Source organism: Biomphalaria glabrata, chromosome 1 (assembly GCF_947242115.1).
Source record: "Biomphalaria glabrata chromosome 1, xgBioGlab47.1, whole genome shotgun sequence".
In the NCBI taxonomy this organism is placed as follows: Eukaryota; Metazoa; Mollusca; class Gastropoda; family Planorbidae; genus Biomphalaria; species Biomphalaria glabrata.
Genome location: NC_074711.1, coordinates 1,414,430 through 1,430,612, shown reverse-complemented (window position 1 = coordinate 1,430,612; position 16,183 = coordinate 1,414,430). Strand labels below are relative to the sequence as shown.

General features: G+C 37.9%; 1 protein-coding gene across 6 annotated transcripts in view; it reads right to left on the bottom strand.

The window, feature by feature from the left end:
* Positions 1-14,040, bottom strand: part of LOC106051019 (ras GTPase-activating-like protein IQGAP1) — a 52,228-nt gene extending 38,188 nt beyond the window's left edge. The window contains exons 1-3 of one of the 6 annotated variants that reach the window (XM_056042796.1): positions 13,936-14,040; positions 12,518-12,584; positions 10,970-11,066 (exon numbers count right to left, since the gene is read on the bottom strand). In XM_056042796.1, the coding sequence (XP_055898771.1) occupies positions 10,970-11,066; positions 12,518-12,554 (134 nt within the window). In that variant the 5' untranslated portion in view covers positions 12,555-12,584; positions 13,936-14,040. Of the gene's footprint in view, positions 1-10,969; positions 11,067-12,517; positions 12,651-13,793 lie in introns of all 6 variants that reach the window. The other 5 variants (XM_056042442.1, XM_056042645.1, XM_056042522.1 and 2 more) reach the window with 5 other exon arrangements.
* Between the last annotated feature and the right edge of the window lie 2,143 nt (positions 14,041-16,183).

The following is a 16,183-nucleotide window of genomic DNA, read 5'->3' as shown; positions in this document are numbered from 1 at the left end:
AGCGCTGAGTACCGATACCCAGTTCTACACCTGGAATCGATTCTCAGCACCCACCTGCTTCTTTACAGAAATTCCGTTTTCTGTTACATCATTGCTCGATTTTACAACGCCACCACCACTGTTTTTCCCCAAAAACCTTAAGGGCACATAACAGCGGGGGGGGGGGGGGGGTCCGTCTCTACCAGAATCTTCAGCCAAAACTGACATCGCTGAGACTGGCGGTAACAGGCTTGACCAGCCTAAGGCACCCACGGCAGAGTGGACATCTGGACATTGGAACTATAGCGCTAAGTTAGGCTAACAATAGAGCACTCGTATAAATGTATCAAGCAGGTTTAATGGACCTCATTCACCAATCGTAAACAAACAACATTTAGTCACGTGATCTTGTTGATAAAAACAACGGGGAAAAAAACTGTCACGTGACAACCATCATGAATTAAACCATGAGATCGTAAATTATATAGAAGAGATAGAGCACCACGTGGATAAATGTTGTTTGTTTACGGTTGGTGAATGAGGTCCGTTGATGACCAAATTCTCTCACATGACATACTTTGATACTTGACATTTTCTTGTTTCTCTCTTCCATTGTTATCTCCCTTGTCTCTGTCCGTTGTATTCATGAAATATCTTTACCTTTTGGAACTCAAGTTTTTCTTACTGTTATAATTGTAAGTTTTTTCTATTGCCTGCTGATTCTCCTAGATTTGTGACTTTTTATATGGGGAAAACACACACTCACACTTATATATATATACATATAACAATTTACCAACAACTTTATTTTTAACTTGTATCAGCTGCCAATATCTTTTGTATAAATAAGTTGGTAAATAGAGGAAAAACTAAAAGACTACAATTACAAGGAAAACATTTTTTTTTAAAATCCCCACATATTTCTTACGGGGATACATAATGGATATAAATGTAAAAAAAAAAAAAAACAGTACTGAAGGGAATCCACCCAGCTGAATTTTTTCTCATTCCATGATTTGCAAAACAAACAATGGAAAGGCAGCACAATAGAAACTAGAACATCGGGAAGGAGTAGGGATTTGTGCCTACAAACTGCTGCCAATTTTGTAAGCTTAAAAATTGCGGCAATCAGTGTATCGAGCAATGGTTTAAGGAAGTGAATAAGATCTTTGCTGAGATGTCTAATTTTATACTTTGATAAGGAAATGTAGATCAAATATGTACAGAGATTATAAGTGCGCGTGTGCAAGGTATAGAAATGAAGTCCTTGGCTAAAAATAATTCAGACAAACTGGATGTCAACACACTTTAGATGAACTGAGCTCCCTGCCCATACACAGTAATGTGTGATGGGTAACATTAATGATGATTCTAGGTGTGTAACAGTTTACACACGCCGCCGTACATTAGCACACAAAAATTAGGACGAGCAGGAAACGTCTCCTAAGGCCAAGTCAACTGTCTGTGTCGTCTGTTAACAGCGTGACGTCTGCTTAGACGTGTAGTCTACATGTGGTGACACTTCGCATCATTAGCTGCCCTTGTCCACGTGCCAATAGTTGTATTGTATGAAATCCTAAAATACGGCACGCTTAGATACAAAAAGATAAATGCCATTGGAATTCAACGAAACAATGGCGTCGACATGAAGCTCTGTAGTTTCAAGTGTATCATATTGTGTGGTCGATCGTTACCTTACACAATATAGACCATTAAATGAGAATTTGTACCAAACTCGTAGGCGGCCCCCGTGGGTCAGTTTTATATTACTCATGCTTGGTCTATATAGGAATCCTACACAGACTACAACTATTGCAAAACTCAAAATGTTAAAATCTTGATTAGATAAATGGTTTATACATTTGCGCATAAATATGAATACCGGTATTTAATTTTTAAAAATGAAAGGCTAAACTTTTGAACGAACATATCAGCAGGGCCGGTCTTACGTCACTGCAACCTATGCGGCCGCAGTGGGCCCCGCGCTAATTCTTGGTGTAAATTATTAAATTAAACCATTTCTATTTATCATTAGTTAAAGGCTTCCTGGAATTCTCATGAAATTGTAAAATGTGAAAAAATTACTGAAATTATTACAATTTTTTGACAACTGATGCAACTCTCCTTAAAAATAGACAAAATTGTCATTTCGGGGTGTCATTCAATATGGATTATAGCAATTAAAAAAAAACGCATTGTCAGCTTTCATCTAATAAAAATGTAATAGTAAGGCGAATTTTAACTAAATCAAAAATAATAGTCACTGGCATTTAACTATAGATCTAAATCTATCTCGACCTCTTCAAAAAAAAAAAAGAAAAGGAAAGCGATAGTTTGCTAGTCGATAGTAAATCTACAAGGAAGATCTGAATGTTTATCGGCTTTTTGTTGGAAAACTACTATCTACTATAGATGGCTCGTAAAGTTAATTTGACAGTGATTTTGTAATTAGTAAAGTATGAATAAAATGCAAAGACGAATTTATTTTCTAATACAAAATCTTGATTTTCACTTATTATCCTTATCACAACCCACAAGTCAGCTTAAACCAGATCTCAATGAATTATTTGCTGATAAACATTCGTCCCATCCAGAAGCAGTAACGCGATCGAAAGAATGGGCTATTGCTCTCCACTCATTCACTTTACTCAATGTTTAAATTAGATTCTATGTACTGGCTACAGAGAGACTCAGTAGATTAGCTTCCATGTACAGGCTACATTGGGACACAGTGTGGCTGCCTGGTCGTGCGGTTTGCGCGCTGGACTGTCGTTCGGATTTATCGCGATGGTCCCGAGTTCAAACCCTGCCCGCTCCCATCCCCCGTCGTCCTGCGGGAGGTTTGGACTAGGAAGTAAACTATCTTCAACTCTGTTGGAACATCCGAAACATGTTAAACAAATAAACAAACACAGTAGATCAGATTCCATGTACAGGCTACAGAGAGACAGTAGATCAGATTCCATGTACAGACTACAGAGAGACACAGTAGTTCAGATTTCATGTACAGGCTACAGAGGGACACAGTAGATCAGATTTCATGTACAGGCTACAGAGGGACACAGTAGATCACATTCCATGTACAGGCTACAGAGGGACACAGTAGATCACATTCCATGTACAGGCTACAGAGGGACACAGTAGATCACATTCCATGTACAGGCTACAGAGGGGACACAGTAGATCACATTCCATGTACAAGCTACAGAGAGACACAGAGAGAGACACAGTAGATCAGATTCCATGTACAGGCTACAGAGAGACACAGAGAGAGACACAGTAGATCAGATTCCAAGTACAGGCTACCGAGAGACAGAGAGAGAGACACAGTATATCAGATTCCATGTACAGGCTACAGAGGGACACAGTAGATCAGATTCCATGTACATGCTACAGAGACACAGTAGAATAGATTCCATGTACAGGTTACAGAGAGACACAATAGATCAGATTCCATGTACATGCTATAGAGGGACACAGTTAATCAGATTCCAAGTACAGGCTACAAAGAGACACAGTAGATCAGATTCCATGTACATGCTACAGAGAGACACAGTAGATCAGATTCCATGTACAGGTTACAGAGAGACACAATAGATCAGATTCCATGTACATGCTATAGAGGGACACAGTAGATCAGATTCCAAGTACAGGCTACAAAGAGACACAATAGATCAGATTACATGTACATGCTATAGAGGGACACAGTAGATCAGATTCCATGTACAGACTACTGGTAGAAACAAACTACTTTATCCAGAGCCAACGAGTAACAAACAGAACGAAAAAAAAAATTGTTGACACATAAACAAGAGACTCCTTTGTGTAACTGTAAGTCAAGTTTCATAACCTCGAGCGACACCTGCCGGACAAATACTCTACGGCCAAGAAATATTTTTTTTTATTAATAACGGAGACAACACGGGAGTGTGATCAATTGTCCGAGTGTGGTCAAGACAGTGTCCGAGTGTGTCCCTACACTAAAAAACAAGACCATGTTTTGTGGAAGGAGTGCCGGGCTCGACAAGCAGTGGATGTAGGTGGGTGTGTGCGCGTACAGCATGAATGTCACTGAACACAGAAACTACGAGTGACCTCCACAAGTGTTGGAATGAAACAGTGTGAAGGGGAGGAAGTGGGTGTATACCAAACAGAAACGTCACAGACGGGTCAGAAATAGTCCGCCTCTGGAAGTTATTCGCCTGCGTTAGTCAATAGATACAGATACAAGTTGGTGGGGGGGGGGGGGGGGAGTCCGTTACGTGTGACCTCTTCCACCAAGCTTTACCTTGTGACAAAAATGCCTAAGATTGGTATAAACTGTCTCTACAATGACTCCCATGTCTAAGATTGGTACAAACTGTCTCTACAATGACTCCCATGTCTAAGATTGGTACAAACTGTCTCTACATATACAAATAAATACATGCTGGTTTAATAATAGACTAAAGAAGCTTTGTAAACAGAAGGAAAACCTATATAGAAAATTTAAAGAAACTAATGCAGAAAGAGTTTACAAAAAGTATATAAAAATTAAACACTTAACCCAAAAAGTAAGCAGACAGCTGCAGAGTGAATACATAAACAATGTAATATCTAAAGACAACAACAAAAACCTATGGTCATACATTAAGTCTAAGAAAATGGAAACAACAGGCGTAGCGCCATTAAAAGATGAACATAACATAATACATAATGATAATGAAACTAAAGCAAACATTCTAAACAAATACTTTGCATCAGCATTCTCAGCCCCAGGAGACAAAGACATATTACTGAATTTGAACCAAGTAGACAACATAGAAGATATAGTAGTACAAGAAAATGGAATTCAAAAACTATTAGCCAACACCAAACCAAATAAAGCTTCTGGACCTGATGGTATTCCAGCTAGATTACTCAAAGAACTAAGTAATGAGCTAGCCCCAGTGTTCAAAATACTCTTTCAGGCTTCACTTAACCAGGGCAGAGTACCAAAGGACTGGAAAGAAGCTAATGTCACCCCCCTATTTAAAAAAGGAGAAAAATCTGACCCAGGAAACTACAGACCAGTATCACTTACCAGCATCACATGTAAAATCCTAGAACACATAATATGTAGCAACATCATAAACCACTTAGACAAACATAATGTCCTCACACCATACCAACATGGCTTTAGGAAATATAGATCATGTGAAACACAACTAATAGGACTAATTGATGATTTTTCAAAAGGTTTAGATAATAGTGAACAAATAGATGCTATCTTACTAGATTTTTCTAAGGCTTTTGACAAAGTTCACCACCATAGTTTGCTTAAAAAATTAAAATATTTCGGCATTAATGGTCCACTGCATCAGTGGATTAAAGACTTTCTGATAGGGAGAGAACAAACTGTAATAATAAATGGTTCTAAATCAACACCGATAACAGTAAACTCAGGTGTACCTCAAGGAACAGTCTTGGGTCCACTACAATGACTCCCATGTCTAAGATTGGTACAAACTGTCTCTACAATGACTCCCATGTCTAAGATTGGTATAAACTGTCTCTACAATGACTCCCATGTCTAAGATTGGTATAAACTGTCTCTACGATGACTCCCATGTCTAAGATTGGTACAAACTATCTCTACCTTGACTCCCATGTCTAAGATTTGTACAAACTATCTCTACAATGACTCCCATGTCTAAGATTGGTACAAACTATCTCTACCTTGACTCCCATGTCTAAGATTGGTACAAACTATCTCTACAATGACTCCCATGTCTAAGAAAGTTACAGACTAACTCTACAATGACTCCCATGTCTAAGAAAGTTACAGACTAACTCTACAATGACTCCCATGTCTAAGATTTGTACAAACTATCTCTAAAATGACTCCCATGTCTAAGAAAGTTACAGACTAACTCTACAATGACTCCCATGTCTAAGAAAGTTACAGACTAACTCTACAATGACTCCTGATACAAACTAACTCTACATTGAGGGGCAATAACCCCTACTTCCGCTAGTCCACACATTGGACCCACAGTTGGTAGCGGGGTATAACCAATGTGGTCCTTCTACTAGCATACAGCATGTCCGCACACACACACCTCAAGGTGAGAGGAAGGTCATGTTGGCACAAAACATAACGTCCAAAGCCTTACGACACAAGTAAACATTCCAGGTTTGGCAGATGGTCAGTGACATGACGTGTGTGTGTGAGAAATAGTGTGTATGTGTACATGGGGGGGGGGGGGGAAGACCTAGTAAGAGCGTGTGTGTCCCTCATTCACACTCAGTCAAGACTTTTAAAGAAACTCTCTGTGTGTGTGTATCAGTACAGCGTGTAGCATTAAGAGGCTTCCCGGGGATTTTTAGTCAAGAGGTGATGATGACATAGCTGGGATGCCAAGGTATAAGGACATCACAGTACTCGCGAGCAGTTCAAAACCTCAAGTCACACCAGTGACAGCCCGATACTCGTCCCCCACTTGTCGTATTGACAGAAACGGTTACGGTGGGATAAAGCGACAGGGCATCACGTGACCTGACCTGTCAAGATTGGTACAAACTATCTCTACAATGACTCCCATGTCTAAGAAAGTTACAGACTAACTCTACAATGACTCCCATGTCTAAGAAAGTTACAGACTAACTCTACAATGACTCCCATGTCTAAGATTTGTACAAACTATCTCTACAATGACTCCCATGTCTAAGAAAGTTACAGACTAACTCTACAATGACTCCCATGTCTAAGAAAGTTACAGACTAACTCTACAATGACTCCCATGTCTAAGAAAGTTACAGACTAACTCTACAATGACTCCTGATACAAACTAACTCTACATTGAGGGGCAATAACCCCTACTTCCGCTAGTCCACACATTGGACCCACAGTTGGTAGCGGGGTATAACCAATGTGGTCCTTCTACTAGCATACAGCATGTCCGCACACACACACCTCAAGGTGAGAGGAAGGTCATGTTGGCACAAAACATAACGTCCAAAGCCTTACGACACAAGTAAACATTCCAGGTTTGGCAGATGGTCAGTGACATGACGTGTGTGTGTGAGAAATAGTGTGTATGTGTACATGGGGGGGGGGAAGACCTAGTAAGAGCGTGTGTGTCCCTCATTCACACTCAGTCAAGACTTTTAAAGAAACTCTGTGTGTGTGTGTGTATCAGTACAGCGTGTAGCATTAAGAGGCTTCCCGGGGATTTTTAGTCAAGAGGTGATGATGACATAGCTGGGATGCCAAGGTATAAGGACATCACAGTACTCGCGAGCAGTTCAAAACCTCAAGTCACACCAGTGACAGCCCGATACTCGTCCCCCACTTGTCGTATTGACAGAAACGGTTACGGTGGGATAAAGCGACAGGGCATCACGTGACCTGGACCAGCTGTGGTGATCGTAATACTATTATTGTATATAGGACGGAGGGGTGGGGGGGAGAGGAGGCTTGAGGAAGTTAAACCAAAGGGCCGGATTAACAAGAGGGGACAGCACATTCAATAGCACAGCACAGCACATTCAATAGCACAGCACATTCAATAGCACAGCACAGCGTATAGTGAGCAATTTATTCACATCGTTCAACTGGCAAACTGTCTCGTGCAGACCAAACTTAAAGATATGGTCAGACCTCTCTCAATACCTAACAGAAGTAGCACTGCTCTGGGTGTCCGATTGGACCTCATTCACCAACCGCAAACAAACAACATTTAGTCACGTGGTAATCTATCTCCTCTATATAATTTACGATCTCATGTTTAATTCATGATGGTTGTCACGTGACAGTTTTTTTTTCTCCTCGTTGTTTTATCAATAAGATCACGTGACTAAATTTTGTTTGTTTACGATTGGTGAATGAGGTCCATGGTGCTTATGTTGATGCAAGAAAGTGTTTGGAATTCCTTATGCTTAGGAATTAAACTTTCGAACGCCCATAGTGCACTAAAAATACCCAGAAATACCACCAAAAAAATCCACAAATCGAACGCATCGTCAACTTCAGCGCACTGATGCCAAACAACCACCGAGTTTCGAACATCAGACCTCCAGTTCGCGTCGTAAGATCAGAGATGCATTCCACCCACCACCGAGATTCGAACTCGAGACTCACATTTAGACACTATGCCCAGGTGGTTAAATGTCAAAGGTTAAAAAGAACTATGGGAAAAAGACTTCGTCCCAACAATAGTCAAAGAGACGCTGCATCGAGTTACTGCTCATCTCGAACTGGCTGCAGGAAGGTACTCAGTCAGGATGGACAACTTTCAACTTATTCATCAACCTCAGAGATCAAGTCAGCCACACCACTCTAAAACGTCACTTCCGCCCGACGGTAGACACAGAAATGAAAGGAAGAGATAGCAGACGACATAATGTGACGAGTAGGGGTGGGGGAGGGGAAAGCTACAAGGAGGTTACACGAGGCCAAACGTGTTATGCAAATGTAAGCTAGATTTAGTGTGTTGCTATATGTGTCCTTAAATGAATCATGGTTGTTACATAGGTTAGAGAGTTTGAACTTTAAACGCTGAAAAGCGCAGACTACACGGGAAATAGTAATCACATACATTCAGAGACCATCACACACAGGCACAAACATATGTATAACCTCTAGGGCCCGTGAGTGTGTGTGAGAGAGAGAGAGAGAGAGACCTGTGTATTTACACTTATGTTGTATGACACACACACACATCAAGTACAAGAGGGAAGATTGACACAGTCAAATAAGCCGATCATTTCAATAGAACAACTGCCAACTACAAAATATGTTACCTCGACACACCACAGTGTTGTATCAATGCTCTGTATAGCTAACTAACTGTCACACCTGGAGAAGTACTCCTCCATTCCCCCCCCCCCCAGACAACAAAACATACTAAAACATCCTGGCTAAGTCTTTCTTGTTTAATTATGAAGAGCTTTTTTTCCCATCAAATTTACACCTATTGCATGGGGCGTGAATCCGGCGTGATACACATTAAGGGGAGAGGGGGTGTTATCCTTTCTTGCCCGTTTGACAGTATAAAGTGTTTCTAGTTAGCAGAATCAAAGAATGAGTTATCTAAACTTTAACGACCACAGTTCCGAAATGGCCGAACAGAAGTTTGCGTTGTAAAATATTAGCGATGAAATGGGCAGTAAATATTTTCAATTACGATTTGTTATAATGAAACAATTCGTAAACTGTGATGTGAAATCTAGTTAAATCTCATATTGTTAGCCACCTAATATAACCGCGATGTAAGAATCAGACCCTAGCAATAGTTTTAAACTATCGATTACATTCAGCAGATGGCTTCAATGAGTATCGCTTCCCAGTTACAAACATGCTAGTCTAATGCAGACGACAAGCAACCATAACTAGGTTGTCTCCCCTTTATTGTTTGCCTTCTTGTAAGCTAGTGGCTTTCCTGACACAAGGGGAAAGATGTCATTTTTGGTGGTTTGAATGGATTGGGACGAGTTTCCGGTTTCAAGTAGGCCACTGACAAAGATAACTTCTTTACTGAAGAATAAAGCTATTGTCAACTACTTTACTGAACGCTAGTGTACAAGTCTAGATGTACCAATAGAAAAAGAAGAACCAGATCATGTGTTTTGAAAAAAAAAAAAGGAACTGAATAGTCTAAACGGTCATCAATCCACGCAAGACTTCACATTTCCTAACGTATCAGAAAAAGTGTTGCCTTTCAAGGTAGTTAATGTGTCCAACGGACACATCTGTGTTGAGTTTGTATGTGTACACAGTGTGTTATATACACATGTTTCAATGAGGAGAGAATGAAAGAGTGAGGAGCAGTGTCATGGGAGGAGGAGGAGGAAACTGAGACCATACAAAGCTGTTACATCACCATCACCTCTGGGCAAGAGGGAGTATCAATGGCTGAGGGAGAGAGAGGGGGGGGGGGAGTCAAGTGATATGGGAGGAACAAACAAATAGTTCCTATTGGTCAATGCCCCAAAGTAGGGCATGTTGACACCCAAAGATAAGGTCCTTACCGTTGAGTCACCAGACTGGCATATAAAGAGTCACTTATCTGCCTGAGTCAGAGACTTAATTAACCTGATACCAGGTAGAGTCCCACATAGCAGTTTACTACATGCACAAGGCTAGTGTGAATCAGAGTTGGACTAAGCACTACAAACAGCACACAAAACACTTGAACAAAATAGAACAAAGTGAACCACTTAGTTGGCACATACACAACAGATCAAACATAATATGTCACAACACAGCTATTAATCTAATTAACCCCAATTAAAACAATAACTGTCAAACTAACTCACTAAAAATATTTGTAAAAAAGAGCTACTAAATCTATTGGTTTTAGATACTGATTGAGAAATGAGGCACAAATGAAGCTTGTGTCTATTCTGCTGAGACTGATGCTGTTAAATTGATAAATGAGATATGTTTAGTCTGAGAACAGGTTTTTAAAATGTGCATATATGATAAAGTATGTTTGTCTTTAGTAGTCATTGTATTTTCTTGCTTTCTTTTTAATATCAGTTTTAAACTTTCAGTTTTATTCAAATTGGAAAAAAAATGTTTCAAGTCGAACTATTCCAATAAATAAATTATATTGCAAATTTAATATAAGCTCAGATCACATTTTAAAACCTTTAGTTTAGAGGCGAATATTCTGAAATTCATAAATTTCTTAAATAAATATTTCAATTTTTAAGAGAATGATCTTTTTGTTTTCTGCAAATGTATCTAGGACAAAACAAAACAATCTTGTATGCATCCATTATCAGGGCAAAAAGAAACTCAAATATCAATGTTTCTTTAGAAAAAATAAAACCAGCTAGAACTAGTTCTAAAACCCCAAAATTGTTAGGGAAAAATATCATCATCCCTTGACTTTGGTTGTAGGAGATGCTGTGAATGGAATCCCTCAACTTTGGCTCATAAAAGAAACACATATTAGCCACTGGTTGTATATGAGGCATAGGGATCTTGAGACCATTTCCTTCAGTAGAGTTTTAAGTTACTTACATTTTCGCTTCTTCCAGATGACAAAGATATTCATAGGCAATATTTCTCTTCCTTTGCTCATCCATTTCATCCGCTGTAAGGCGTTCATCCTCCAATGCTTAAGGGGAACAAAGGTAAACCATACATTTGATTAGGGGTTAAAGGTTACGTTAAAATTTTAAAATGACTTCATTATTGGATCAATCAATGAGACAAGACTTAAAGAAAAAAAAATTTAAGAAGATGTTTTGTCACAAATCAAAAATAGGACTTAGGGTTGACATGAGATGCTATTATATTTAATTCACAATTGAAACATAAGTTAATTGCAAATCATTTGAAACGACGGCTGCCTGGTCGTGCGGTTTTCGCGTTGGACTGTCGTTCAGATTTATCGATGGTCCCGGGTTCAAACCCTGCCCGCTCCCATCCCCCGTCGTCCTACGGGAGGTTTGGACTAGGAAGTAATTATCTTCAACTCTGAAGGAACATCCGAAACATGTAAAACATTTTACGACAGCTGGAATATGTCAAATAATTCTGGCTGAAGATTTTTTTTGTTGGTTAATCGAGATTCGCTCCCTTGGGGAAAAGAAGGTAGTGAAGTTGTTATTAAAACTATATTGGTGCACCCTGTTGGAAACTGGCACCCTCCTCCTATCTCCCCACTTTCTAGTCCATAAATGGGCAAGTCTGATTGTGCACTAAGTGATTCATTTGTTTCAAGTGGGATTGATTTTCAATTTAATAGCGACCATCAATAATGTATTTATTAAATCTATTTTAAAAATTGGTAACTAATGCCCATTCCTATATGGATCACTGGCTTCTGAAATGTCAATTTATCAATGTAACAATCTTTGACCCTACTATTGTAACACAAAAAATCTTAAAAAGGGAACCAAAATATTTTCATGTTTCCATAGTTGATAAAGAAATAAAGACTCTATCTAATCTAGACTCACTTATGGACCACTATAGTCATCAATTGAGTTATAGTTACATCATTTTGAATGCTTATACTAGTTTTACAGTTTACATATAATGCCAATAGGGTGTGTGGTAGATGAGAGGTAGTGCTATCTTTCACTAATATGAAAATAAAAAGCTGAATTCTCTTCTGTAGGAACCATGTTGCGAAAATGTCTAGCAATCATTTCTAACTGATCAGTCAGATACCTTTACCTAAGTGATCAGTTAGATACCTTTACCTAAGTGATCAGTTAGATACCTTTACCTAAGTGATCAGTTAGATAGTTAAGTACACAAACACACTAAAGAGATTATATAGGATATAGAAGGCCTTATAAATATAGGAATGGGTTGCCTGAATCAGCCAGAAAAAGCAAAGACTGCACAACAGGATTAACAATTATAAAACAAATATACATATATAGATATGTGTAGAACATAATTTCATCTTTTTTGAAGTAACACATCTGTAATTTATAAGACATTATAATATTGACTTATGAATGATAAGCCAAGTAAATCATTAAAATAATATATTTAGACTTAGACTGACTTAGAGACTATACTAACAATCATACAAAAGCTTATCAAACTTACTTCTGTAATGGGGCTTAGGAGCATCCGAACTCTCCATTTTGATTGGTAATGATATCCAAGTCCAAGCCTATAAGTGTAATTATGAATCTGAACACCACACAGTGACACAAGTCGCAATGGCAATATATTTATTCTACATTAATTTTCAGAGCTATTTAGATCCAGACTAAAAGCACACTGCAAAACACTTGAATAATTTACTAGATCTAGATTGCTAGATATATCTTGTTAACCTAGCTTTAAAATTTAATACAATCTATATATCTATATCCTATCATTATCTTATGTATTGTAGGTCTAGCTTAGCTCTAGACATAGACACAATAAGATTGAGAGTTTTATTGACTTATCATTAATAACTATAAGATCTATTCTACATCTATATAGAATAGATCTAAAAAGTCTTCATTGATCTAGATTTTTATTTTTTATCTAGATCTAGAATCCAGATATTCTAGAATTGTAACAAGATCTAGAACTAGACTTAACTAGAGATCTATTAATATTTATAATTTAAATTCTATTCTATTCTACCTAGATTAGTAATAGTATTAGTAGATCTATCTCAGTATCAATATTATTGACACATGAGTTATGACAGTATCACTAGTAATTAATAAGTAGTATCAGAGTATCACTTAATCATTAGTTATTCATTATTGATCTTAATCTTGATTGATTCTAAAGTTTAAGTTAAATTTAAATTAACCAAGTTAACCTTAGCCCTTAGGCTTAACTAAGTTACTGTCTTACTCTTAACTTAGACTTAAAAATTAACCATTTAAATTTTAATGTCTTACTCTTACTTTGTCTTAGACTTTACTTTACTAACTGTCTTTACTGACTTTAACTTTAGACACTTTATTAGTAGAGTAAGAGTTTAGAAAAAAACTTTAGTTAATAACTTAATCATATCTTAATATCTACTAGATCTAGTTAGTACTAGTTACGACTAGTGACTAGACTCTAGTAAAGTCTAGTTCTAGATCTAGATCTACCTACAGTCTACACTCTGACTCTACACAGTACACTCATTACACTGACTTGACTGACTACACATTCACATTGTAATGATTGTAACACTACTAACTAAAGTACTAATACTACTAACTAGATCTAGCTCTAACACTTAACTCTTAACACAGTTTTACACAGTAACAGTACACTAACTTAGACTTAAACTAGACCTCTAATTACTAAATTTAAAATTAGACTTATTTACTTTATTAGACTCTATTCACTATTAAATAAAATAAATTAAAGAAGGCTAGGCTACTTAAAATGTCCACAAAAAAGTAAGTCCAAATAGAATTATAATTATTTCCGAAAATCCATTACTTTTCGTATTGTTTACTGTGATAGCATTAATAAAAAGTTCGTCAAAGACTGTCGCAGCAAGTTGCTTTCCGCCAACTTACTCAAAATGTTAAACTAAAAGTTGTGCCATTTTTAGAGGATTATGGGATTGTAAACAGTGTGTTCGTGCCACTGCCAGCCTAACCTAGATAGAAAGTTTAATTTCTTTGATCTCGCCGCGTGTAGCCCGCTATCCCTGACCTATATTTTTGTTGCCAACTATTACAAAAAAGATTGTTTAAAAAAATAATTCAAAAAGCTATATCTTTATTTACATATAAAATATCGAAAAAGAAAAAAAAACAGGTAAACTTTAGCCAAATAAAAAAAATATAATGGAACGTAGATTAAACAAAAAGTCAATTCTTTCGAAAGTTCAAAATATCTATTAAGTCGGCATACTCTAACACGCTAATAATAACGTTTAAACTTAGTATAAAGATTAGTTCTACTCCTTGTATCTATCAAATCTTATCTTATATAATACAGACGGACTCTTTATCTGAACATTTATTTCATTTCTGAGATAATTATTTTCATTAATTTAATTGTCAATGGTACAAAATGCTATTTGAAAGTGTTTCTGTGTCGTGAACATGCTAAATAAAAAATCTGTATACAGCTTAACACTACAGGTTGATATTTATTCCATATAACCAACAATCTCTATGGCACTAATGGCAGTTCTGACCTAGGCATCGACTGCAAAAGAGCCAACAGCTCGGCAGCAAAAAGCTGGCCAGAAGAAGAAGATTTATGCTTTATTTCTATATATTTAACAGAGTCAGCCCACACAAAAAAAAAAAAACTATTCTTACATGTGATTTATTCTAGTGGTGTAGTATCCCGTAAAGTTTCTCAAACAACACAAACATACACAAATAAGCCAAACCTATTTATAATTCTATGGATTTGGTATAAATTTAAAAAATCGAAGTAATTAAAACAGATACAAGCAGAAACGCTTTTTTTTTTCAAAATGTGGAACAATGTAATGACTTGCTTCATGTGCATACTCGGGCTAGTGTACGGGGTTCAAACTCCCCCACCCCGGAAACAAAAACTTGGATACGTCCATGACTTAATTAATGTTTAATTACAATACAGCTGAAGTTTAAGCCTACAAACATATATTTAGGTCCATCTCTGTGGTAGCTTGGTTAACGTATTAGCAAACTGGTTTGTATCTGCTCTGTGCCAATTGTGTTAAATCCTTCTGAGGCAGTATCTCCTTATCAATTTTTTAAATTCTTACTCAGCGTTAGCCGTTGCTTTCAAGCAATCAGCAATTGCACTTGACTTTGTTAAGTTCCTTCCAAAAGGCGGATGTTTCTGACAATTTCTGGTATCTTTGATAATAGAACCACTGCTTAGATATGAATTTACTTATCTTATTTAAGTCTATAATTCAAAAAACAGAAATGGAAAAGTGGTTTGAGTGCTGGGACAAGTCCCAAAAAGCCCGTGGAGTCTGGGAGCGCATAGGCGCCCTGACAGCACTTCCCCGTGGTGGAGGCTGTCCAGGCCTGAGCAAGCTATTATAGCACAGTGCAGGACAGGCCATTGTCCTGTTGGCTCATATTTCTCACAGCTATGGCCAAATTTCGATTCACGGTGCCCTCGATGCGGGGAAGAAGAGGAAACCGTGCCTCATATTCTGTTTGACTGCCCCAGACTTGCTGATCTCGTCTCGACAGGTCTGGGAAACCAAAAATTCTCGACCTGTATGGCGACATTTATGCACTACGCAAGACAGCAGGGTTTCTATCCAGGGCTTTTGCAAGAGAGGATTTGAGCCTCTCAAGCCCTCACTCAAATGGAGTTTGATGATGATGATGATGACGATGATCTTATTTAAGTGTTGTTGTTTTTTTCGTTGCTGTTGTTTTTTTTTCATGTCTTCGGTCCATTGTACATGTGAATTTTAGTAGTCCAAGAAGACATTATGGTGCTGGTTTAAAATCACTTCTTGTTTAGTTGAGCCTAATTATTTCTCATACGCATCTGAACAACACTGACTCGATCTGGAGGTCACGATCTGAACCACTCTACATTTTTGTTGTAACCGTTGTAAACAAAAAAATGGGTAAATCGACAACGCTTTCAAATGTGTGCAAGTATGTAGGCCTGGCCTAAAGTATCAATGTGTAAGACCAACGACATAGGTCTAGTCCAAAACACAAGTTGCATCCATGTCGTCTTATTTTGGTTATGTGCGCCAAGCAGTGGCGTAGCATCCATGGCGTGAAGGGGTTCAATGAGCCCGGGCCCACAAGCAATAGGGGCCCACAGCTGTGGCTTAGCAACCAT